Source organism: Sardina pilchardus, chromosome 8 (assembly GCF_963854185.1).
Source record: "Sardina pilchardus chromosome 8, fSarPil1.1, whole genome shotgun sequence".
Classification (NCBI taxonomy): Eukaryota; Metazoa; Chordata; class Actinopteri; order Clupeiformes; family Clupeidae; genus Sardina; species Sardina pilchardus.
The window spans coordinates 18,936,612-18,961,393 of NC_085001.1; the positions used below are offsets into that span (position 1 = coordinate 18,936,612).

Sequence of the window (24,782 nt, forward strand, 5' to 3'; positions counted from 1 at the left end):
TGGCAGACAGCTTCGGGGTCGTTTCCCTTTGTGTTTGTTTTTCAGCGTCTGTTGCATTTTTAGTCGCTGCATTAAATTGGAGACGGCGTTGAAATCGAACTTGCCCTCAGCGTTGTGTTTTCCCCTTTCTGCTGGACTTCCCTCTGTGGTGATTCTCCTCCGCCGTTTAGTGATTTTTTTCTGGTGCAGTTTGTTCGAGACGTCAGCTCTTGAGGTATGAAGCTGTCAGCCTCATTGATCGGAACGTCCAGGGGAAATGATCCCCCTTCGCTGACCGACAAAGTGGGGGCGGTAATATAGCCTCGCTCACCCGTCTCTCAGTCAAAAGTGCAGTGTACGTGCTGAACTCTGGTTACTCGGGACTCCCTTTCAAGTCATCAACAACAACGCCGACAACGAGAACAGCGCCAGGAGCTCGAGAAGAAGCGCACGTCGTGCAGTGGCATGACCAGGGCTGGCCGGGATGATGCAAATCGAGAGACGCATCCACACGCGCATCGCGCTGGCAAGAAGGGTATGTTGAAAAGAAACGATCCCTTTCAAGCCGCTCAACTCCTTGAAGATCAAACCCCGGCAGGTGCGCCTGAAAGCTTATCGCTCGGCGGCTTTTTTTTCCTTCTTTTGCTGTGCGTTTTGTGTCGCCTGTCTGGTTTTGTCTGAAGCAGAACGGCTCATCCTTTGTGACGGACACTGATTCTGAACACTTACAAGGACTCATTTCTTAGTTGGCAACACAGCCTAATAGTGGCTTGGGGTGCTGATTAGACAGAGGAGGGAGAATTGTCTCGGGGAAATTCATTAAAATAGTGATGCAGAGTTGGACCTCCCCAGTAATAGGCAGGTTTGTTCCCCATGAAAGGGCCATAAATCTGCATTACTCTTAGTGTCTGACCTCCGCTCAGCCTACCCCGTAGTCGCCCAAATAGCTGGCTAATGGATTGCTCCTTGGTGCCTCTCTCTCACCAGGCATTTGTTTTTGGGGAAATTGAAGAAAGGATGAACCATTTAGCATTTTTATTGCCGCGCCACACTGAGCAGCTATATAGTTGTTTATGCGTTTTGTGCAAGCATGGAGACATTAGCGTAGCATATTTTCTTGTTTTCTTCCTTTGAGACTGAACGGAGCTTGTAACTCTTGATTGTGTTCTGGTATACAGTGGTTAAGTTGGAATTAGCCAACGCGACACAAGACACATATCATATGCTTTCGTGATTTATGATTTCGTGGCGTGACATGGTTGCATGCCCTGGCGATGAGCGGGGGAAATCTGACATGTACGTCTAAAGGCTCCAGTGCCTTTGTGCGCTCCTGTTTTAGCTGTGCAGGGATCCTCGGTCCTCGCGGTGACCCTGGGGAAGGTATCCACCTCACCTGTGCTCCATCTTTGTTTCTCTTGTTATTTTTATTCGCCGAACAGGTACTAAAAACTCCTGGCACGTCGCTAAACCCCGGCTAATTGGCAAGAGGCGAGCACCTTGCAGGCATATGGAGTCGGTATTCTACTCAAGTGCACCCTAATCTCCTCAACATGGAAGGAATTTTCAGGGGCCTTGTTTTTTTTTCGGGGCAGAAAATAGAAGCCAGCGTCCCGTGTGAATTAACCGTGCACTCTGACAGTGCTGTACTTTTGGCCTGCTTAGGGAAAGAGAGAGAGAGAGAGAGAGAGAGAGGGAGGGAGAGAGGGAGATATAGATAGCTTGAGGAAAGAGGGAGGGAGGGAAGGGAAAAAAGCAGGGTTCAGAACCTCTGTTCCAGTACGTGCTGCAGCCAGAGGAAAATGGCCGCCTGCCACCGGGCGCTGTTGCCACTGATGATGTGATGCATCTGCAAAGAGTCAAGCTGCTTTAATGGCCTGTGCTACTGTGCTGGGAAGCTCTCGATTGGCATCTGTGAGGAGTGACGATGGCTCAAACGGCTCAAGGCTCTCTTCCAGTTACTGCAACCCCCCTCGCTCCACTCTCCACCCCCCCCCCCCCCCCCACACACACACACACACACTAAACGATTACACTCCCGTCCACCATTGGAGTCTGGACACTGTAATGGCTTGATTGCATCCAACCCTTGCTTACACTTAGGTTTGCAGCTGCCATGGTTGGTGATTGATGTGCTGGCTCGATGCTGATTGTGCTTCGACATGGTGCGCAATATTCATTGTGCAGTGGGCAAGACACTGGAGGGGTTTCATCAACTTTTTATTGCACCAGTGTGGGTGGTTTCCCAGACAATATTACTCTGAGGCTGTGTCATTCTCTGCCAACCAAGTGTTTTTCTTGCCGGCCAAGTGAGAATGTTCCCCAGCAGATTGAGGGGGCGCCCCGTTTTTCAAGATGAAAAATGTTGAAACATAAACGGCGGTGGATGTATGGTTTATTTGGCTGCGATCCTTCTTGGAGAGTAGATGTCTCCTGTGTTTCACTCACACACACACACACACACACACACACATACACATGCACAACTTCATGATAATGGAAATAGCAGCAGCAGTGTGAAAACATGAATCGATCGTGAGGTCAGAAGCTAATTCTGGGCAGATAAAAAGCAGGGTTGTTTTTGTCTACAGTAGGAGTGCTAGCCTATACGGATTTGAGCACAATCATTTCCCTGCTGCTCTAGGATTACGGTCCGGCGTTGGTCATCTTTCCGAGCTAAGGAGCGCATGTCCACGCATTCCAGAGGTTTAAGTTTCTACGTCAGCAGGCCTATCTCTCTCCCACCAACGCTCCGGTTGTTTCGGCCCCCTTCGTAGACTTCTCTGTTTGTTTTTTTCCGTGGGATAACATGTTCTCTGGCTCCTCTCTGCTGGCCAGAACACAAGTGAACACCAGCCCTCGGATCACATCTGTACTTTTCCCTTTCCCATTGAGCCTTGTGTGGAGGCCCCACTGGGGCAGTCAACAAGTGGACAAAAACATTCACCAAACGTTCGGACGAAACTCCCCGGTCAGTCTCAGAAATCTCTTCAGCAATAAAGCTCAAACAAATACTCCTGCCTGTCAAGCTGCTAGTATTTCCAGAGGACTTTTCGAAAACAATGCGAGACAGTGATGAGAAGCACGCACTGTCGCGCAGCCACTTATTTTATCATTGCCGGGTGGTGCCGGCGGGGGGACGAGCCTGAGCGACCACTGGCACGCCACATTGCCCCGTCCTCTCATTCACGTCTTTTTGTTTTTGGCAGCAAATTCAACATTTGTGTCATTCCACTGAAGCTGTGACGAGTCAGAGAGACTCTGTCTCGGTTTTTTTTGCCGTGCACATTCTCCAGTCTCGCTGTAGCAGACGGGAGAAGGAGAGAGTTGGGCATTGTGGGTGGGTGGGTTTTCACCCAGTGCTCAGGTGTCTCCGGACCCCCCAAAACAGATTCCGGGCTGCTGGAAGTCATTTCTGGGAATGTTTAGAGGGTGTCTCTGAGGCTTGGGCGGGGGGCGGTGGGGCAGCCTCCCTCGGAGGGAAGCCCTACCAGTCTGAGGCCCAGGCTGGAGGAGGCAGCTTCGGGATCCAGGCCTGGGTCTCATTAGAGAGCAGCACGCCAGCCCGTGGGCCACTCTGGGCTCGTTTTAATTAAGAGCGTCGGCAGGTGCTGTGGTCACGCAGCGGACGGTAAGGAGTGGCCTACTTACCCACTGCCCATTACGGCTCGGAAAAAAAACCCATCGCTGTCATTTCTCGGTGCGTTTCTCGGTGCGTAGCTGCCTTTGTGAGGAAGCGGTTGTCTCTTCCCGAGAGGCACGTTAGCGAAGCTGACAATGCCACTGTGGGAGATGATGCCGTTTGTCCACCTCGAGTGACTCCTGTCAAAAGGCGTCAGATGTCTTTGCCTCCTGGTCTTTCTCTCGCTTCTGTTTTCTACAAAAACTGTGGACTGTGTGTTTTCCCTTTTTTGCAAGCTTGACTTCACATTCATGCTGATGCAGAGAGTAAAAGCGACTGGTTTTTTATGCCTCACAATAGCACAGGAAGTGTGCTTGTGTGCGTCGGTCAATTCTGGTCTTTGTCAGGTTGATGACGCGCTCTCTCTCTCTTTCTCCTCTCTCTTTCTCTCCACTCTCTCTCTCTTTCTTTCCTCTTCCACCCTGTCATTTCGCTGGCCTCTTTTTTTGTGTTGTCGTTGCTCGGGCCTTTTCAGGGAGAACGGCTGACAGGGAGCTTTTTGAGGAGATGCGCGTCTCTGCTTCGCCGCTGGCCTGCGACGGGACAAAGACGTCTGGGCCTCTCCTTCCTGGAAAAAAGGGCCTCCGTGTCGCCGGACGCTCCTCTCCGCCTCTCGGGGCAGCGTCCAGTGGAGCGGGAGACAAGGACAGATCTGTGTCCTTCGCCTTTTTGCCCTCCCTCTTCACCTCTCCTCGTCCTTTCTTTTTTGCCGTCCATCTCCCTCCCCCTCATTCCAACTCTCTTTCTCTCTCTCTCTCTCTGTGTGTCTGTCTCTCTCTCTCCTCTGTGTCACTCTCTCTATGGATGAGGGGGAGGAAGGGGAGGGGGAGGAAAAGGAGAGAGCTTCCAGATTTGATTTGCAGTGAGATTGGATTAGTGGCATTAATTTGGACCCATGCCTGCCCCAGCTGTGCTGCCTGTGTGTGTGTGTTTGTGTGTGTGTGTGTGTGTGTCTGTCTGTATAATTATGCACGATGGGAAAGGGATATGTGGCTTTTGGATGTGTTATCTGGTGTGTTAGAGTAGATATATTGTGTGTGTGCATGTGTGTATATGTACAAACATACACAGACACGGACAATGGCGGTATGTTACATGGTCGTGTAGGTCTTATCTGGCTTTGTGTGTGTGTGTGTGTGTGGTGCCTTTGTGAATGAAGGCCTTATCTCCCTGTGTTCTATCTCTATACCAGTCTATTTAAGTCTGCCTTTGCTGCAGAGGCTATTGCGAGGGACTGGGAAATGGAAAAAGACATGCACACAGCAACCACACACACACACACACACACACACACACACACACACTACCTTGGCCAAGTCATTATAGAACCAGCCTGACTGCAGAGCACACCCACCACTATTTTAAGGCAGTAACTACTGCTTCTGATCCCTCAATGAACTGTTAGTGGACTGCACTGGGCATAAATCAGAACATTATCCCATAAATAGGCTCTTAGTATACTTACAGCACCATTTCCGGAGTCATTTTATATTTTGATGCTGCCTTGACTGAAAGGTGGGGTGGGGGAGGGGAGGGGGGGGGGGGGTCTTGGTGGGGTAGACATAGCAATAATCTCTCGAAAAAAGTTAACAGCCCTTCGAGCCGCTCCGCAGACAGTGAAGATTATAGTTTACCGGCACAGTAAACCGTGTGTCATTACCGTGCCACGAGATTGTTGATGTCTGCAAATCAGTCCCCATAACGTAAGGGGTTCCTTTTTGGCTTCCTGTACGTTGTTTGGGCCGGGAGACATTCCAAGGAATGCAGTCAGGAAGTCGTGCGAGCTCTCTCAGTGCATTTCCTTCCTTTGCTCTCACAATGTCTGAAACCCAGAGCCCCACATTGTTGGTGCTGCTATAGTAGTAGTAGTAGTGGTGGTGGTAATGGTAGTAGTAATAGTTGTGGTAGTAGTGGTAGTAGTGGTAGGAGTGGTGGTAGTGGTAGTAGTAGTAGTAGTAGTGGTGGTGGTGGTAATGGTAGTAGTAATAGTTGTGGTAGTAGTGGTAGTAGTGGTAGGAGTGGTGGTAGTGGTAGTAGTGGTAGGAGTAGTAGCATTAGTAGCATTAGTAGCAGTAGTAGTGGTAGTAGTGGTAGTAGTGGTGGTAGTGGTAGTAGTGGTAGTAGTGGTAGTAGTAGTAGTAGTAGTAGTAGTAGTAGTAGTAGTAGTAATAGTACTGTAGTATCAGCTTATGAAGTTGCTAAGAAGTACAGTAGGAAATACACACAAGCCAATTAGAGAGTTTTTAATTTTTAATCCTCACACACGAGCATCGTTAGTAGAGATGTCATGTTCAGACACGGGATTGAGTTTGTTTGTTCCATTTATACATCTGTTCTATGTTTTTTTTTTTTTTCCGGTTCCGTTTCATCTGTTCCATGCTATTTTTGTTGTCCGGCGCAGAATTAAGCCGGCACACGCCCACTCAAAAGACATCAGCTGTTGGTTGCTAATGGTTAGCAGCACAGCGCAGCACAGCACAGCACAGCATGGCGCGGTGGCAGATGTTGGGAGTTGGACCGGGCGTACGCGTTCCGCTCCCAAATGAGAGGGCACCCAGGCAAGAGGGGCCCCGGGTGAACATAAGCAGGTTTGGCAGTTTGCACGGGGCGGCCGTTTGGGATCCCTGTTCCACTGGCCCCTTGCTGCATAATTGGAGGGAGTGCACCGGATGTCTCCGACTCTCCGCTCATATCAAAGAGACAAAAGGCCGCCCTCGTGGGCGCAGTGGGCTTGTTCCTCGTCCGTAATGAGACAACCGTCGCTCCGTCGTTAGCCCGCGGGAGCTGGCCCTTGGTCATCGCCCCGGAGTGAATGGCTAATGACTTAATGGCCGGCAGAGAGAACGGCGGATTCACAATGCACAGCAGTCTCCTCTAGGCCTGGCTACGCAACCTGGAGAGAGAGAGAGAGGGAGAGGGAGAGGGAGAGGGAGAGGGAGAGGGAGAGAGGGAGAGAGAGAGAGATAAATCGAAGGGGGGTTTGTGAGAGCAGGGAACTACAGGCTCGCTGCGGTGAAAAATGTGCAAGGTGGGGAGGGGATGAGCAGGGCTTAGGAAGCATGAGTGCAATTTGGGAAGGTGGGGTTTGCACACTGGAGGTCACTCTGTAAGACAAAGATTAGATTACAGCAAACCTATTTTGAAGGCCGTCTGCTTGAAGACACAGCTGTGTGCTATCAGTAAAGAAGGCTGACATTGTCCTGCCGATACTCACAGGTATCAAGGGTGGGGGCGGGGGTGGAGTGGGGTGGGGTGGGGTGGGGTGGAGGTCAGGCCATAATTGGAATGGAACATTAGTCAGTCTGTGTCCTTAGTACTGGACACATACAAGACTGGACCAGATCCGTAGTGGAGGACAGATGTGGGAGGCACAGCCATGCCAGATGTTTGCCTCGCAGCTGTGGCTTGTGGGAGATGTAGTGAAAGGGAAGCCTTGCAAGGGAGCTTACAAGCCTCCGAGGAGATAATCCATATTCCATCTGCATCGGTGGTAACACACACACACACAGACGCGCACACACACACACACACACACACACGCGCACACACACACACACACACACACACACACACACACACACACACACACACCACACACCACAAACGCACACACACCTGCAGACAGCCACAACAGAGCCATAGACATGAATAGAGCATAATTTGAGGAGCTCAGAGTAAAAAGCGCTCAGTCTCAATCAGCCAGACTGCCGCCTGCGCAACTGGAGCCGCCTGGACCCCCACCATGCCGACTCTATTAGACGCTTACACATTCAGCCGTGTGCTACGGTGCCCGTGTACCCACCGCACACCATGCCCATCACACTCACAGCCAGTGCCATGGCTCTTGAGTCTCAAGTTCACTTTGCTGCAGTGGTTTTGCCCCTGTGCGGAGACCCTTCTGCGGGTGCCTCTCATTCGTCTTTTTATTTATCCTCCCTTCCTTCCTCGGTCCTCGTTCCCACTGATCTAGACAAAGAATGATGGGGCGGCAACAATGGGATAGTCTATCCAGCGTTAGTTATAGATCAGTGGGAAACGAGCCTGGAGGACCGAGGAGAGAGGAGAGAGGTTGAGAAGGGGCCCGTGTCTAATTGATATGGCCAGTGTCTGTGCTGTGCGGATGGTGCGGTTTGTATGGAGCCAGGGCCTGCGACGTGTTTATGTGTGCCACCGTGCAGAGTGCTCCGCTGTAGAGATTGTCACTCTCAAAGCAGTTGGTGTCCGACTTCAATTGGGAGTGTTGCCTTGAGAGTGCCGTGCTGGTATTCCTACACACATATTTTCACATGTATATTCATGTATCTACACACACACACACACACACACACACACACATCCACACTCACACAAACGCATTCACTACTAGCACATTCTCTGTGATCTTACGTAATGAGTGTCCTACTGTGCTTGAATGTAGCAGCCTTGTATATGGGTGTGTGTGTGTGTGTGTGTTTGTGTGTATTTGGGTGTGTGTGTGTGTGTCGGCGCACCCCTGCTGGTTTCTTTACTAAGCAGCCCCCTTTGTTTGGTGCCATTTATCTATGATTAAAAATCTAAACAGCCAATTAAGAAGCAATATCCCCTAAATCAAAATCCAATCTGCCTTTCATCAGTGTCACACTGCCCTGCCGCTCCTGCTGAAAAGGCTGACGGCTCTGCCAGCAGTACTGGGTATGTGCTGGGGGCCCTCCTCCACCTCCTCCACCCTCCTCCTCCACCCTCCTCCTCCACCCTCCTCCCCCCTCCTCTGGATCTCCTGCCTGGGCATGTACTGTACTGTAGCGCTCGACTAGCCCTCTGCATTATAATTGCAATTATATAGAGTCCATGGGGAGAATTGGGTTTGGATGTTGTTTTGCTTGTTCGGTGTAAATTAAATGATAGCTGTTGATGGATGTATAGAGATGTGGTGACCGATAGGGCAGTGGGCAGAGTGTTATGCTGGACCACGGTGTGTGTGTGTGGGAGTGTGTGGGGTGTGTGTGTGTGTGTGTGTGGGGGGGGGGGGGGTGGATGGGTGTGTGTGGGGTGTGTGTGTGTGTGTGTGTGTGTGGGGGGGGGGGGGGTTTGAGGTAGAAAAACAGCCGTGAGAACGGACGGCGTGGAATAACAGCGGTCGAGTCGAGCCTCAACAGAACATATTTTCTGGGAAGGCTCCCGGTGCAGAGTGCGCACACCGACAGCAGCCGGGGCTTTCGCCTGAGTGGCGTAAGCGCTCCGACAGAGCGCTCTCCTTCCCACACCATCTGCGCGGATTGTCGGGATTTGCGCTGGATCACCGTGTCTGGACTTCATTTTGGGGGAGCCGTGCTACGCTCCGCTCCGCTCATCTAGTTTTTTTTTTTTTTTCTCTCGCTTTCTTGTTTTTCTCTGCTGCCGTGTGAAAGTCTGGGGCGCACAGATGGAAGCGTTGAAGTTCTCCTCCGCATCCATTCTACACACACTCACTACACACACACACACACACACCACACACACACACACACACACACACATACACACCACACACACTACACACACACACACTACACACACGTGATGTATGGCAGAGCGCACGGGGCCACACTGGGTGAACCCATGGAAGAACATGGGACTGCATGCTGCCTTTATAGGCCGCTTTATGAAGCAGCGGACTCTGTACTGTGCTCTTAAAACACACTCCCCTCGCGTGTCCTGCGCTGGAATCAGACACTGTCTGCCATTGTGAAAGCCTCATGCATGCAACAGAGCGGTATTTATAGATGCTGTTACTTACACAGTTACTTACCTACTTATTTATTTCATTCTTTTTCGGGGCACGCTGTCGAGTGCGTGTGTTGGCCAGGCCGACGGTGCTCTCGTCTCGTAAATTTAGCCACTGGGCAGAAGCCGAACGTTTCACATAGATTTATCCTGCGCAGTGTGCTCATGTTATGAGGTTGTGATTCTCATTCTTTCACTCACTCGCTCCTTCATTCTCTCTCTCTCTCTCTCTCTCTCTCTCCCCCCATCTCTCTTCCTTTTATCTTTCTGTCCATTTTACGGCCAGTCATAAATCGGCCGATGTTTCCATGACCGCTGTTCGGCGGCCACGTCTCGGGCCGAGCGCTGCCCTGTGTGGCCGGCACGGCTTCACGCTTTATATCGCTAACGTGCGCACATAAACTCCCCTCGCCGTTTAATCCGCTTTAACGGGGTGCGCATTGGAGAACTCACACACACACACACACACACATACGCACACACACATACGCCCACACATACACACACACACACACACATACACATACACACAAACGCACACACACACACACACACACACACACACACACACACACACTCTGACTGCGATGGCATGGTTATGGCTCTGCTGACATTTTGGCCTGGCTGTAAGTGAGCCGGCTCCTCGGGGGACTTTAAATGCATACGTGGAGAGTCCCCTGGGGAGGTCGGGGCGGCCTGCTATCCCCCTCCGCTTGTAGCGGCTGGCCGGTGTCGCCTTTCCAGCAGCCCCTCTCGTGCCGCAGGACCCCGGGATATGGGACACGAGATATGCCCCCTCGGCAGCTGAGAGTGGGATGGAGGGAGGAGGGCTGGATGCCGAGGTAGTGTCAGCAGACATGCATATACAGTATGTCCAGTGCACACACACACACACACACATGCACACGTCACACGCACACACACGCACACACACATAATATGCACGCAAAAAGAAAGTTTATTCTTTGTCTCTCCACAGCACTGTGATGGGGGGGGGGGGGGGTTTCCATAGCAAAACATCACTGAAAATATGAGTTAGTCAGCGTGCTATTTATCAGTGGCAACTGTTATGACGTCTGTGAGGACTTTTGGAAGTTAGATGGCTGGTTAAGGACCAGAAAACTGTTCCTGTTGTTTGAATATGATGTACAGTCTGTTAGTCCATTAGCACCATATTATCGCCTCGCAGTCAGAGCCCTCGAGCCGTCTTACATATACAAACACATGCTCACACTCCCTGTCTGTTTGTCTGTGTGTCTCACACACACACACACACACACACACACACACACACACACTCACACACACACACACACACACACAAAGCTGGCTCTCTGCGGGGCTCCACGTGGTCCTGTGCAGGCTGTCCTCTCTCAGACCTCACATGAACTGAGTCGCTGGCAGAGGCTTCTCCTCACTCACTCACTCTCACTCCCCTGAGAGAGCCCTACTGACACACTGCCAAACACACACACACACACACACACACACACACACAGTCCTCAAAATGGTTCAGAAACAAAAACACCCCCCCACACACACACATACACACAGAATGGGCTAGAAAGAGAGACACACAGCGCACAAAAACACACCTGCTGAAGAGCTAGAGTTACACTCACACACCCCTGCATAACGGCCAGACACACACCCAGTTGCACACACACACTGACACAATGAGCCACACACACAAATACAATCACACATACACATCTCTATGTACACCGATAAATAATCCTTCCCTTTGTTCCACATGCTATTGTACAAATTACCTTACAAACATTCGTGCTCGCTCATACATAAATAGGATGTACATTTTATCATGCCTATTTTAGGATTGTATACATATACTTACATATACAGCCACACAGTTCTCTCTCTCCCAAACACACACACACACACATACACATTTACACTCACACACTCCATGAACAATATTCACACCCTCTCACACAATCCTGGCTCTCTCAAACACACACACACACACACACACACACACACACCAACAGACAGACACTCCACGTACGCATAGAGTCCCTCCCTTCGCTTACTGCTGCCACTAATCTCTCTCCAGTGGCGAATTCCTCTTTCCCTTCTCTTCCCCCGCACCCCTAAAGCAAACAAATAACCCGGCTATGAGCCCCCCCCACACCCTCCGCCCCCCGCAACTTCCCATTCCCCTCATCTATTGTTTGAGTGGAAATGAATCTGATGTGAGCAGATTCTTCTGCTGTGGTCTGCTGTCTCTCTCTCTCTCTCTCCTTCTCTCTCTCTCTCTCTGTCCTTCTCTTTCCTCTCTCTCTCTGTCTCTCTCTCTCTCCTTCTCTCTCTCTCTCCTTCTCTCTCTCTCTCTGTCTTCGTCTCCCTCTCTCCTTCTATTTCCTCTCTCTCTCTGTCTCTCTCTCTCCTTCTCTCTCTCTCCTTCTCTCTTTCTCTCTCTCCTCTCTGCGGTTGGACGTCAGGGGCCCCGGGCCCCGAGCGAGACTGAGTACTAATTTTCCTCCTCCATGTTGGTTCCGGACCGCCCGAGCCCGACAGCCCCGCCGCTGCATTCCAGAGTGACGGCTCTCCGTGCGCATCACTGCAGAGCGAGCGAGTTAGCCGTTATAGCGGGAGGAGCGAGCACAGTGTCTTTCTGGAGGCATGGCCCTGGCTCCATGACTCCCCAGCCCTGCAGTGCAGTGTTTGGGGAATGTGAGTGGGGTGAGGTGGGGGTGTGGGGGGTTGGAAGGGGGGTTTGGGGACTGGGGTGAGTGGGAGTGTGTGAATGCCGCGATGCACTACATAATTCGTTCCATATGCTGGGAACGACTGTTTCAAAAATATTTTTCAGCTCATTAAGTTGGGGGTGGTGGGTTATGGGGGGTGTGTGTGTGTGTGTGTGTGTGTGGGGAGGGGGGGCGGTTGTGGAAGTTGCCATGACCGTGACTAAACATGTTCTGATGGTGTTGTTTAAAGACTGCGGCACACCGTGAAACCTACCGTGTTTGTGGTCACGAAAGCCAAAGCGTAAGCAGCTTTTCAGGGGCGAGGGGGTTTCATTTCTTTTTTTTTTTTTAATCATTCAGATTGTGGAGCAGCCACCTTGCCGTTGAACATGACGTTAGATGCTAATCTGCTTGTTTGCTCTCAGTGTCTTTCCAACACCACGGCTGGCCTTGTGCTCAGTCAACCGTTGGATCCACCCACCGCCCCCTTTTCTGTCTGTCATTCTCTCTCCCTAGCTGGCCAGAATGTGGGCCTCTAAAAACAAAGGAACAAAAGGGGGGGGGGGGGGGGGGGGGTCAGGGATGGCATCAGAGAGAGAGAGAGAGGCTTCTTGGAGACCGCTACGTTAGAGACAGAGAGAGATGAGAGGGATAGGGAAAGAGAGAGAGGTAGAGAGTGAGAGAGGGTTGGAGAGAAAGGGAGAGAGAGAGAGGTATAGAGAGAGAGAGAGAGAGAGTGATGGTGGTTGCAGGAGAAGAGATGGGCGCTGGTGAAATGAGCTCTCCATGCATGAAGGAGATGAGAGAGCTCAGATGATTTGGCTGGTGATCACACAGCGAGCCTGGGGAGATTAGACATCCCATAATGCTTTGTTGCTTTGTCCGAGGTTTTTCTCTTTTTTTTTTTGGTCTTTTAACTTTACTTCAATCTCTCCCCCTTCATCCCCTCTGCATTCTCTGCCCACTGGCCCATGCTGGCCTGGCCACTCATGGCTTTGGGTCTGGCTTCTAGAGGTGACGGTCCCTGGTGCGGTGGACTGTCACGTGATGCCCCCTGTCTGGGTAGCCAGATCGCACCACCACCACCACCACCACCACAATCACCACCACCTCGGCCTGCCTGCCTGTCCTGTCTTGCGCATTGGGGCTGAGTGGGTGGCAGCCAGGGGGCCACGGTCCAGCTGAAATCGAGCCCCCCTCTTGGCCCAGAGTTCGGATATGGTGTCCGGCAGCGTCTGTCTGGCCGGGAGAAGCGTGTCGCGCTGGGCCACTGCCCGCACATTTTGCGAGGCTCCTCTGGTTTCACTTCCTCCCAGTGACATCCTCTGTAGACCTCCCATAAACCTCCCATCCCACTCTTCTCTGCTACTAAAGGTGGCTTGCTCCACAATCCCTACCCCTCGGAGAATTTGCATGTTTGTTTCCTTGTTTGTTTATTTATTTGTTTGTTTGTCTGTTTGTTTACTGAAATGAGGGCGACTCGATACACGACTCACCTCAGATCGCCCGCACCCCCCCACCCGTCCGCCTGACTCGCTCCAAATTGATGGATGCCACGAGGGCAGCCGGTGGAACAGAAGGCATGATGGGAAATTGGGCGACCCAAGGTTACCCAAACGCTCTTTGCGGAGGGGATTAATTGTGTAAGAGCCCTGTAATGATTGCTGGCTCTGCTCCTGGCTCAAATCCTGTTAGAGCTCTGAGCAGAACACAGCGCCTGTCTTAGAGAAAGGAAGGGAGGGAGGGAGGGAGGGAGGGAGGTAGAGAGAGAGAGAGAGAGAGAGAGAGAGAGAGAGAGAGAGAGAGAGAGAGAGAGAGAGAGCGAGAGATGAGGCAGAAGCCCAGGTGATGGAGAGGAGATCTAGATTGGCATAAACTGGGAACGGTGACAAATCCTCCACAGATTTCCTCCTTCCACAAAACCCGGTCTCTCCTGGAAGACGGTTTTTGGAAAGCCTCCCCTTTCGACAGCTGCTCGGGCCCCAGCGAGATCCCTCGCTGTAGCTCCGAGAACAGTGGCGAGGCGAGGTATTTACGAGATGTGCGCATCCAAAAAAGCAATCACTCGCGGGTCTGTCGCGCTAGCGCGGACGCTAATGCCAGCATTTGTCAAACCGCTATTTATTCTGCTTAATGTCCTCTCCCCCTTTTTCCCGTAAATATTTGCGCGTTCACTTTCGTTGTCTCTCTTGTCGCGCTGCATGCCATTCCGCGTTGGGGTAAACCAGCCGTTGTTGACATATTTGTATTTACTGACTGAAGCGTGTTGTTGTCAACACTTTTTTTTGTTGTTGGTGCGGTTAGTGTATGGATGGCTGCCAGCGATGGTGGGTGGCGTTGGAGGGCTTTGTGTTGACGCTGTGATGGGCCGTGTGATGGCGATGCCATTGTCTTATTGCCCATGGGCGAGGTGGGGGGGCTAGCTGTGTGCAGCCGATGGTGTGTGTTTGCCGTGGGTGGCTTGCTGTTGCCTGCCTGTGTGTGTGTGTGTGTGTGTGTGTGTGTGTGTGTGTGTGTGTGTGTGTCTGTGTGTGTGTCTGTGTGTGTGGTTCTGCTCCAGTTTTCAGGACATCAAACAAGCTTTAGAAGCTGAGGGCTGCTGTAGCATCAACAGCAGCAATAGCAGCAGCCACAGCAGCCACACAGCAGCAGCAGCCTCTCTCTCGCTCCTCCGTTTCCTCCCGGTGCACCGGCAGCAGCTCCACTCCTTCCCGCGCCGAGCGAGCTAGGCCTCCCGTGTGGGCCGAGGGGCCCCGTTTGAACCGCGCCGCCAGGAGACGTCGACGCTGTGTTTGAACGGTGCCGAGAGGAGACGAGGACACGGCGGGGCCTTATCTACATACTAGCCCTCCGCGTCTCTCCCTCCGCTCACCTCGGTTTTTTTTTTACTCTCCTATGGGGTATACTACGAATCTCGATTAGTGGGTTAGCGAGGTATGTTGCGCTCAAAGCCAGGGTATGCTGTCATACGAAAGTGGATTTGTTTTAGCGTCGCTGTATCACCATGGTATCTTATGCTCGCAACCAAACCTGGTCGGGAGCAGGTTATGTGCTTAGTTATAGCTCAAATCGGGAAAAATCACCGCCCTCTGACCAATTCTAACCAATCCATTATCTTGAAAAACGAAGTTATCTCACATGTGCTAATCTGTCAAACTTCGAACAGGTTCAGCCCCGCCTCTGCAAACATTTTGAATCTCGAAGGCGCTTTTAACTATGTTGCGCGTGCAAATATGTCACTACTATGGACGTGCATACCATGCAATATTTGATGACCATCGATTTTTTGATGTTATGGGTTAGACACTAAAAAAGACCACCCTAGATTTCTCTGCCGCTCATAAATGCGGAAGTAATCGTTGGTTAACCTAGGCTGTCTTGTGCGTCTCCACGTTTCCCGATTGGTCAAAGTCACCCCAACCACGAGAACGCGCACAGATCTGAGCTGAAAGCCTAGTTTGATAAATTCATCCTTGAGTGAGTTTCGTAGTACCACTCAACTCTGATTGCGACTTTCGTTTTTAGCAATCCAGGTTATCCAAAGAAAACCTGGTTATGTTCAACGAGATTCGTAGTATACCCCACTGCTCTCACACGCCGCAGCCCGGCGTCGCTGCCGCCGCAAAAATGTGTGAAATGAACTCGGCGCGTCTGCACTCAGCGCACATGGCGAAGTCGCCTTCCTCATAATACGCCTCTGAATGGGATTTGCGATGGAGCGCAAGAGGGGGGAAAAAAAAAGATAGTGTAATATTGAGCATGTTTATTTATTTATTATTTGTTTATTGACTTATTTAGTGTTATGAATAATTCCAAAGACAACAACACCCAGAAGTGGTGGTTGGGTTCTCGCCCCCCCGACGTGCGAAGGAAGTTCACGGGCGCTCAAGAGAGGCTGTTAACTGGTGGCGTTTTTCCTGAGTTGCCAAGGTTACGGCGCTGACGAGTGAATTCTTGGGACCGAACACTCCGATTTCACAGTACCATCTTAATGGAGCTGCGAGACGTCTGGCAGGCACTTATGAATCCTGTCAGCCAAAGCCGGAGGCCCCACACTGACAAACAGGGAGCAGGGGGGAACAGAGAGGGAGAGAGAGAGAGAAAACACTCTGGAACACAAGGGCGAAGCCTGCAAGTGGAATACGAGAGAGAAAAAAGAAACTTGTGAACTTCATGAGCACAAATACCTGGGCTGTCTGCTGAAGTGAGGGCTTTTTGACAGGGAGAGGAGAGGAGAGGCCATATTGGTTATACACAAACACACACACACACACACACACACACGCACACACACATGCACACATGTGACCACCCTCCCACATGTTTACAGACACCCCCACACTAATGTACTGGTGTACCCTCACTCATGCGTATATGTAGATCCACGTTTGTATACACGCACACATCTATTCCCTACAGGTTCACCAGTCCATCGTCTGTATGAAATATTAGAAGCTGAAAGCTCCATATATAGGGGTGTGTGTGTGTGTGTGGGGGGATAGCCTGTACACTATGTGGTGAGTGTGATCCTCCATATAGACTCCTTGGAATTCAGTGGTGGTTGTAACCAGCCCGTGACCTGCCTTGTGGCTGTATCCTTCACTGTCAAACCGATTGGAGCGATTACTTTTGTTTTTCTTTCTGCTAAAAGACTGTTTTTGCACTGGACGACTGAAAAAGTTTCTGTCGTCCAGTGCTAAAAGCAAAAAAAAGCAATATGGGCAGCTTGAGTGGCAGTCGCTTGACCTTCCCACAGTTCGGTAAGCGTGCAACTATTTCACATTGTCTTGTGTACGGCTAAAGGTCTTTCGGACTCACGCTCTGGCATTTTTGTTCCCCACGGCAACCCTGGACCTTGGCACAAATATGCGCATGGGTAAGTGTACCTTTTAGCGACTCCTCTGACCCATCAGGTTTGGGTGTGCTGACCTGCGTTTGACCTCCGGCACCTCGTCCAGTTATGCGCCCTCTCGGAAACCCACTGGCCTGGAGTTCAAGTGTTGACCAGAGTGTTGGCCTTTGACCCGAAGGCTCGCTACAAATACAGTGCCTCCTCACAGGCATCCATTGGAGTGTTCTGTGAAGGAATGTTTTAGGCATGAGGGAGGAATGTTTTTAATTTTTTCAGTGCTGTGTTTTTATGGATTGCAGTATCAGTGATTGCAAACACTGGGGATTGGGTTGATTAGATTTGCATTCTGACGGTTGAGTAATTGAAGCCAAATTGGAACTGCTGAGCCAGAAAATATGCGCTTACATAATGAACAATTTTCCAGTTGGACACCTTACATGTACGTGTCAAGGCACTAAAAGCAGTGGGGCTGTGAACTCACTGGGCCTTGACTCCGGCATAAAAGTGTCCCTCTTTCCACCTGTCGTTAGCTTCACGTTAGCTGAGCGTTTCAATAATGTAGCCAGGTCCACTCCTCCCAGGAGCCAGCTGTATCCATTTATGTATCCATGTCCGAGGCCCGAGTGGCCTGCCGAGAGGGTGGACGCTAAAGAGAAACACTGTTGGTGTGACTCAGCCAGACAGCGAGGCCACCCTTATTTGAAAGTCTCATTTTGGTGATGCCCACCGATGTCTCACAAACCCTGCCAGGAATTAGAGCTTCTCTGGCCGCCAGCCACGGCAGGATTGTGCGAGTCGGGGAGGTTTCTCCAGGGTGGCGTGAGATTCGAACTGACAAGGCCCTGTGTTCGCATAGCGGAGGGATGAGCGTAGCGAACTCGCCAGGTCCTTTGGATCAGATGCGTCTGGCCATTCAAGCAGAGAACCTCCTGAATTTACACTCCTGTGAGAAAGGCTCCTTCTTAACGTGTTCTTTTGAACCCTAGAGAGCCAGGCTTCAGTGAGCAGCAGTAGAGACAGGTTTCTTCAGTAACTTATTCTTACTAACTTCTAACTAATTACTTCCAACTAATAAACTTCGTAGTAATTCTAACTTTTTAAAGGACGCAGACAGCACCTTTTTTCTGTCTTAGCGGAGCCTGCTTAACTTGGGGATATTATGCCCAGAGTAGGGTGACTTCTCGACTGTGTCGTCGTTAGCAGAGGGGCTGACAAATGGGCTGAATTTAAGATGTTTTCAGGCGTCACAGTAGGATGTCCCCGCGCGCTGAACTCTCGCTAATGAAAAGGCTCTTCAATCCTCTAGAAGAAGTCATTGGAAGGGTTTCTTTTAAAAATGGGCTAAGGAAAGTGCTCTATTGTTGAATAAATTCTTTCTATCTTTCCTCAGGAAAGATAGTCTGTAATTAACCAAAGGTGACTTCGTAAGATTGATAGTTTTTTTTCCCGTTCTTCAAAATGTCAGTTTAGTCAATTGTGGTGAAGGCACTTTACCATCCAGTAGTTTTCTCAGTCATTAGTTTCAGTAATGGAAAGCTGACACATGGCACAGCAGAAAATTACTTAACACTTCCAATTAAAACTATAATTTAGCAAAGCTTTGGCCAAAGTGGAAGAGCCGAAAAGTTTCGTCTAACTTTGTGCCCTCCGCGGAGAGTTCGGATGTGGTCCACGGCTGGCCCAGACGCTCCAGAAGAAGATGACGAAGAACATGAAAGCGATTGCGAAGCGAGTGATCAGCAAGACGGGCAACAGATCAATCAGCCCTCGCTGAGACTTTGAAGTCCCCAACTGCCTAATCGATGAGGAGGAGCCAGCTTGTTAGCGCACTCAAAGGCGGATGGAAGTGTGTGTGTGTGTGTGTGTGTGTGTGTGTGTGTGTGTGTGTGTGTGTGTGTGTGTGTGTGTGTGTGTGTGTGTGTGTGTGTGTGTGTGTGTGTGTGTAGGCGGGGAGTGTGCAGAGAAAACTGAGCCACAGCCCTTCCTGGCATCGTCCTATCGCGTGCCAGTGGTGCCATAGCTGGCTTTGTCACCGCAAAAACACTCCCTGGCACAAAATGGCAGGATAGCGCTGGACTTTGTACTGTTTGTTTTCTGTCCGCTCTAATTTGTTTTGTTGCTGTTGTTGTTTATTATCCACATCCCAGAATGCCCACACTTCCTTTTACCTCCAATCAAAGACGGGTCTGGGGAGTGGGGTGGGGGGTGGGGGGGTCAGCACAGCCGTTGTGTCGTCCGGCTGAGTCTTTAGCCGGATGTTGTGCGTTGAGGATGACAGACGTGCCGCGGTCCCTCACCCTCAGTCACGCACGCCGGGTCAGGTTGGGGCGCTGACCGAGCTTGGGGAGCCGTTTAGTTTCCAGCCACCTTGGCCGCCGTTCATCAATCACCGGCGGTGAATAATATATGAATGTGCTTCGGCTGCTGTGTTTGCCTCGCCACGTCTGAACGTCTGCCCTCCCTCTCCCTCTCCCTCTGCTCCAGTATGCCTCGCTGCTTCACCACTGCGGTTCTCATATCCCACAGCACTGCTCCCAATCACCCCCTTAACCTCTCTCTCTCTCTCTCTCTCTCTCCCTCTCTCTGTCTCTCTGTCTGCAGGAGCAGAGCCCCAGTAACCAGACGTCTCTGGCCATGATGCAGGAGCCGCAGGAGATGGTGGAGGAGACGGTCACCATCGAGGAGGACCCGGGCACGCCCACCTCCCACGTGTCCGTGGTCACCTCCGAGGACGGAACCACGCGCCGCACAGAGACCAAGGTAGGCGCCCGCTCCCCCCTCGCCCCTCCTCACCTCCACCCCATAACGGAGAGTTGTCACGGACACGTGTTTCACATCTTAAGCAGACGATACGTCTCTTGTGATCACGATCCTTGAATTTATCACAGGCCGCCGGTCCAACGATCCCACCAGGGGTTGTTATTGCATTATTTAATCACGGACCATATCAGATATCAGTGAAATAGTAATGATATGCAGAAATCAAGCCCTTTGTTGATCAAAGATGAACCCACCTGATGCCCTCACAGACATGGATATTGGAGAAGGATGCAAGGGGAGTTAATAATGGCAATAATAGCGTTAATCTGATTTTTAATGTCGTCCCAGCATCCCAATGTAGGCGGCCGATATATTATGCATACTTATCAGACAGCAGGAGGGCACTGATGAGATGAAATATTAATATCTTCATTAGCAGTGCTCGGCGAGTCTCGAACTGTTTCTGTGTGGAGGGGAAAAGTTTGCAGGAGTTGAGAGGCGCGCGCGTGCGTGTGTGTGTGTGTGTGTGTGTGTGTGTGTTTGTTGTGGATGGCTGGATTAGCGGGTGGAGAATGGGCGGTTGGTGGCGTGAATGGTGATGAGGGAGGTCACCTAGGACACAGTGCTGACTCAGGGGCTTCCTGAAAGTGAGTTGGCACGACGAGGGACGGGAATGCGTATCACTCACTCACTCACTCACTCACACACACACTCTCACCGCTGATGACAGTGCAATTGTGAAAGGCCAAACAGTTCTAGAAAGTTCCAGGGCCGACCACAGCTGAAATGTGAGCGTGCCACTGAGGTTGAGTAGGTTCACTCTCCAAATTGGTTCAACTGCAGGTCAGTTTTTGTTAAGGCTGAGATATTTAGATTACGCTAAAACACCACATTCTAAGGCTTTTTAGACTCTAAAACATTTGAATAATATCTGGAGAATGTCCTAAAGCCTTGCCAGCAGTTGAAATGAAGGGGATCTGTAAAAACTCAAGACCTAATTTACCGTTCCTTCATAAAGTTTTCAAAATTCTGGCACAATCATGAATTTCTATTCCAAATCCAATTATATCAGAAAGCCTGTGTTAGATTAAACTGTCCATCAACCCTGTCCAATATGTGGTGTCATTTTCCAAAAATGATACAATTGCATGTCATTTATGGACGTTGAGTTCAAATGCTAGAAGGTTAATGTCATAGGGACAGTTTTTTTTAAAATTAATTATTATTATGCATTTCCATCAGTGGTTGTAGGTCTAGATTGTCACCCACGGATATCTTAGAATGTGTCCCTGTGTGCGTGTCAGTGTGTAGAGACCCTCTCTTGATTTCACGTTACCTTTGTTTTATTGTGTCTTGGGTGGGGTGGGGCAAAAATAAAGGATTTTCCCGCTAACGCCAAGGTGAGTTTGAAGCCGTGTTGCCGTCACTCACCATTCCGGCTGTCCCCATCCAGCCCCCACCCCGCGAGCAGCTCCACTCCACCCTGTGTGCACAGCTTCCCATGTCTCCAGTCTGTCACAACAGAGCGCCTCCACCCTCCACCCATTCCCACCCCTGCTGAGCGCCAGCCTGTGTCAACACGATTCAGCCGATCACCTCACCCAGAGACCGCTTGTGTCAGGGACGAACGGAAATCGAGGCTAGGCTAGGCTAGGATAGGCTAGGTCAAGCAAGGCCATACAATCACCAGAGACTTTCTCTTGAGGAGACACAGCACTCAGCTCAGACACAGCACCAACCCCTTCCTGTATGACTTCCCATTCCCATTTACTTGAATAGGAAAATAGCTGCCCATTTGCTGCCCAAAGTGAGTTACAAGATGGCCGCAGAGTCGGGGGTTGGGGGGGGGACTTTGCAATCACTTTCCAACTGCTGTGGCCTCCATTGAAATTCTCTCCGTGTTCCCTGTGTTCCCAGAACACCCAGGAACAGTGAATGTATGATCAGATCTGTTTAGCATCTTTATTTGTTTGTGTTCCCCCTGTTCCCAGAACACGCACACACCTTGCCCAGGCATAGTGAATGTACTTTCAGCCATGTTTAGTGTCTCTATTTGTTGTGTGCAGCAATAGAGGGAGAGGGAGGGAAGCTATAAGAGCATGAAATGAATAGAGGGAAGGCAGATAGCACGTGTCTGTTTCTGCTGGAGGACACAGTCAGAGCTCTCGGGAGACTGAGTCGATCTGTTGTTTGGAAGTCGCTTTCAATCAGCGAGAGGTTTTGAGAGGGAAAGAGAGAGATTAATCTCCATTCAAATCCTTTAGCATGGCGACGAGATAGGACCACATCTCGGCTATAGCATGCAACTGGCTATAGAGCCGATGAAGCACATTTTTCACAGATGCAGTATGTCCACAAGGTGTGATCTCCTATGTAGTAACAAGTGTAAAAGGATCGATGGCCTCCTGTATGAAAGCCACATACTGTAGGAGCACCCAGCACAGTGCTCCTATAACCAGCAGCTGTCTGCACGTCATTGGAGAGCACCATTTGAAGAACAGGCAAAGGCAAGGTTTTCGGTTTATTAAGGAGATCTCTGAACCAGCGCATAAAGCATGAATTTACCCTTGAAAAAAGTTGGAAGCCCAAGGTGATGTTGAATGAATATCTTTTTTTTATTGAAAAAAATCCTGAAATAATGGGTAATGCAGGTTTGCCTCATTTGGATAAAAGTGTCTACTGACTGAATAAATGGTAAATGTTTTGGGGATTAAGCGTCCGAGAGGATTGCTCCGGGTTGGTTTCTTGACGCCAAAGCAGAAGACTAGCAGTTGGGGCCTAGTCCATCGCAACCGACCAGCAAGCAGCGAGACACACGGATGTTTTCCCTCCTTGTGTGTGTCTGTTTAGATACACTCATTACGCGTCACAGCTGAGGGAAACAGCAGTAAATGGAGCTGGCAGATAGGTGTATTTGGAAGGGCCGCTGATAAGTAGCAATCTAAATGCTAAACTGACGAACGAATCGCACTGGAGTCAGGTGCAGGTCCTTGTGCTTGTGCCGGGGTAAGTGGAGGCTTCGTGTCCATCTCGCCATCCCAGCTTGGTGTGTGTGTGTGTGTGTGTGTGTGTTTAGCGTCTCTTCCAATTCCCTTTAGCATTTTCAGGCTTGGGACAATGTTTGCTGAAACGATGAATCGACTTTTCTTTTGTTTTGTTTTCTTTCTTTCTTTCTTTTTTTTTTAAATGAGGTCAAGTTTTGAAAAATCTTAGTTCTGTTCTTGAGGCTGCTTTGCTTCGACAAATCATTGCTACAGAGGCAAGAGGGAGGGGGAGAGAAAGCGGTTGGCCCAATTACATGCAAAACAGCCTGTGAATAAAAACTAGGGTGAGCGATTCGAGAGCTGATGTGCGGTGGAACACACTCCGTGCTAGCGCGCACACACACACACACACACACACACACACACACACACACACACACACACGACTCGTAAGAATGTATCCGCAAGATAAGGGGGTCAGCCAAACTTGTATATCTCACTGTGTTTCCACTGTGTGCTGTGTGTCTTCAGTGTGCTTGTTCCCATTTGCTCTGCTCTTCCTCCTCCTCCTCTTCCTCGTCCAACCACTGGCTCACTTCTTCTTGTACCACAGGTGACCAAGATGGTCAAAACGATCACGCGCCGCACCTACCTGCCCGTGGGCCTGGTCGACAGTCTCGGCGACTCCCAACTGACCACGCCCATTCCCACGCCCTCCCCTACGCCAACACCCACTCCGTCCGAGGCAGAGCCAGTAAAGAGATGCTCGCTCACTCGCCCGCTGCTTTGCTTTGGCCTTGAACCCCCCTCCTCCCCTCCTCTCCCTCTCCTCCCCTCCTCCTCCTCCTCTCCTTCTCCTCCCCTTCCTCCCTCCCCTCCCTCCTTCCCTCCCCCTTGCTAACAGTAACCCTAACTCACAGCTGGTGTGGTGCCCTGGGCTATTAAAACGAATACCACAGCGATCGTGAAAAACCCTTACTGCACTGTAAAGTCTCGAGTGTGACGCCTGGCCTTGAAACACCCTCCTCCGTAACAGTCTGACAGTTGAGCGAACGCAAACGCCTGTGCCTCGCTCCTAAAGCATGTGCCCGCACTCGACACACAAACACACACACACACGCACGCACACGCGTGCCACCGCTGCCACACGACTCCACGAGCTCTGCGACCTGCTCTCGGCAGATGCCTTGATGTGTGCCGACTGTCGAGAGGCTCCTCTTGAGAGTTTTTTTTCTTTCCTTTTCTTTTTTTGGTGGATGTTCCTCTAGGCTCGCTGGTGAGTCCCCCAGAGTCCCTGTGCTGCGCAGGAAAATGTTGAAAGACCTAGCAGTAGCACCAGCACCACCACCGCCGCCATCCCTTCCCTCGTGCGTGCAGAGCGTTCGCTCCTCGGCACCGATCAAAGCGTGTTAAGTGAGAGCCGGCGGATACCGTTGCGTGTGTGCGGTGTCGACACAGTCAAGAAGGAAGGCGGACGGGCGGTTCAGGCGCTACAGAGAAGGGAGTCTGGTCCGGTCTGAAGCGTGCCAGTCGTCATGTGGTGGCGTGGCAGGCCTCTTTTTCCACCCCAAACCTCCAAAAAAGAGAGAGAGAGAGAGAGAGAGAGAGGCGGAGGCCCATAACACGGTTAATACTGTAGGCTGTCTATTTTTACAGTGGAGGGTCTTTTTCCCTCCAAATCATGTTCCAAAATGCTAACTCTCATCAAAGCTTTTCTTTTATAATCCATGCAAACTAGTTCACTCGAGCCATATACTTTACTCTTGTGAAACTCTTCTTCTAGCTCTGACACCTGGTATGAAAACCTTTATTTGGTCCTCTTGATCCAGTCTGTGTCTGAGCCTTCCTGAGCCCAAATGAATGTCACTGCCACGCCCTAATAAGGTAGCATGGTAGCGCTGGCCTGTTATTAGAGGGTTTGGTAGCCGTTCACACCGTAGTGCTCTCGTAAAAGCTAGACATCAGACAAGCCCTTCATTTTCAACATGAAAGGGAATTTATATATAAACGAGTAGTCACGCAAAAGGAGAACCGTTGGACCGTAACAAGTGCAGTGTTTTATAAAAACCTTTGACAGC

The 24,782-nt window shown here is 50.7% G+C and overlaps 1 protein-coding gene across 2 annotated transcripts in view; it reads left to right on the forward strand.

Moving 5' to 3' along the window:
* The first annotated feature begins 224 nt into the window (after nucleotides 1-224).
* Nucleotides 225-24,782, forward strand: part of arvcfb (ARVCF delta catenin family member b) — a 90,905-nt gene continuing 66,347 nt past the window's right edge. For both annotated transcript variants that reach the window (XM_062543081.1, XM_062543082.1), the window contains exons 1-2: nucleotides 225-514; nucleotides 19,562-19,720. In XM_062543081.1, coding sequence (XP_062399065.1) covers nucleotides 464-514; nucleotides 19,562-19,720 — 210 coding nt within the window. In that variant the 5' untranslated portion in view covers nucleotides 225-463. The remainder of the gene's footprint in view (nucleotides 515-19,561; nucleotides 19,721-24,782) is intronic.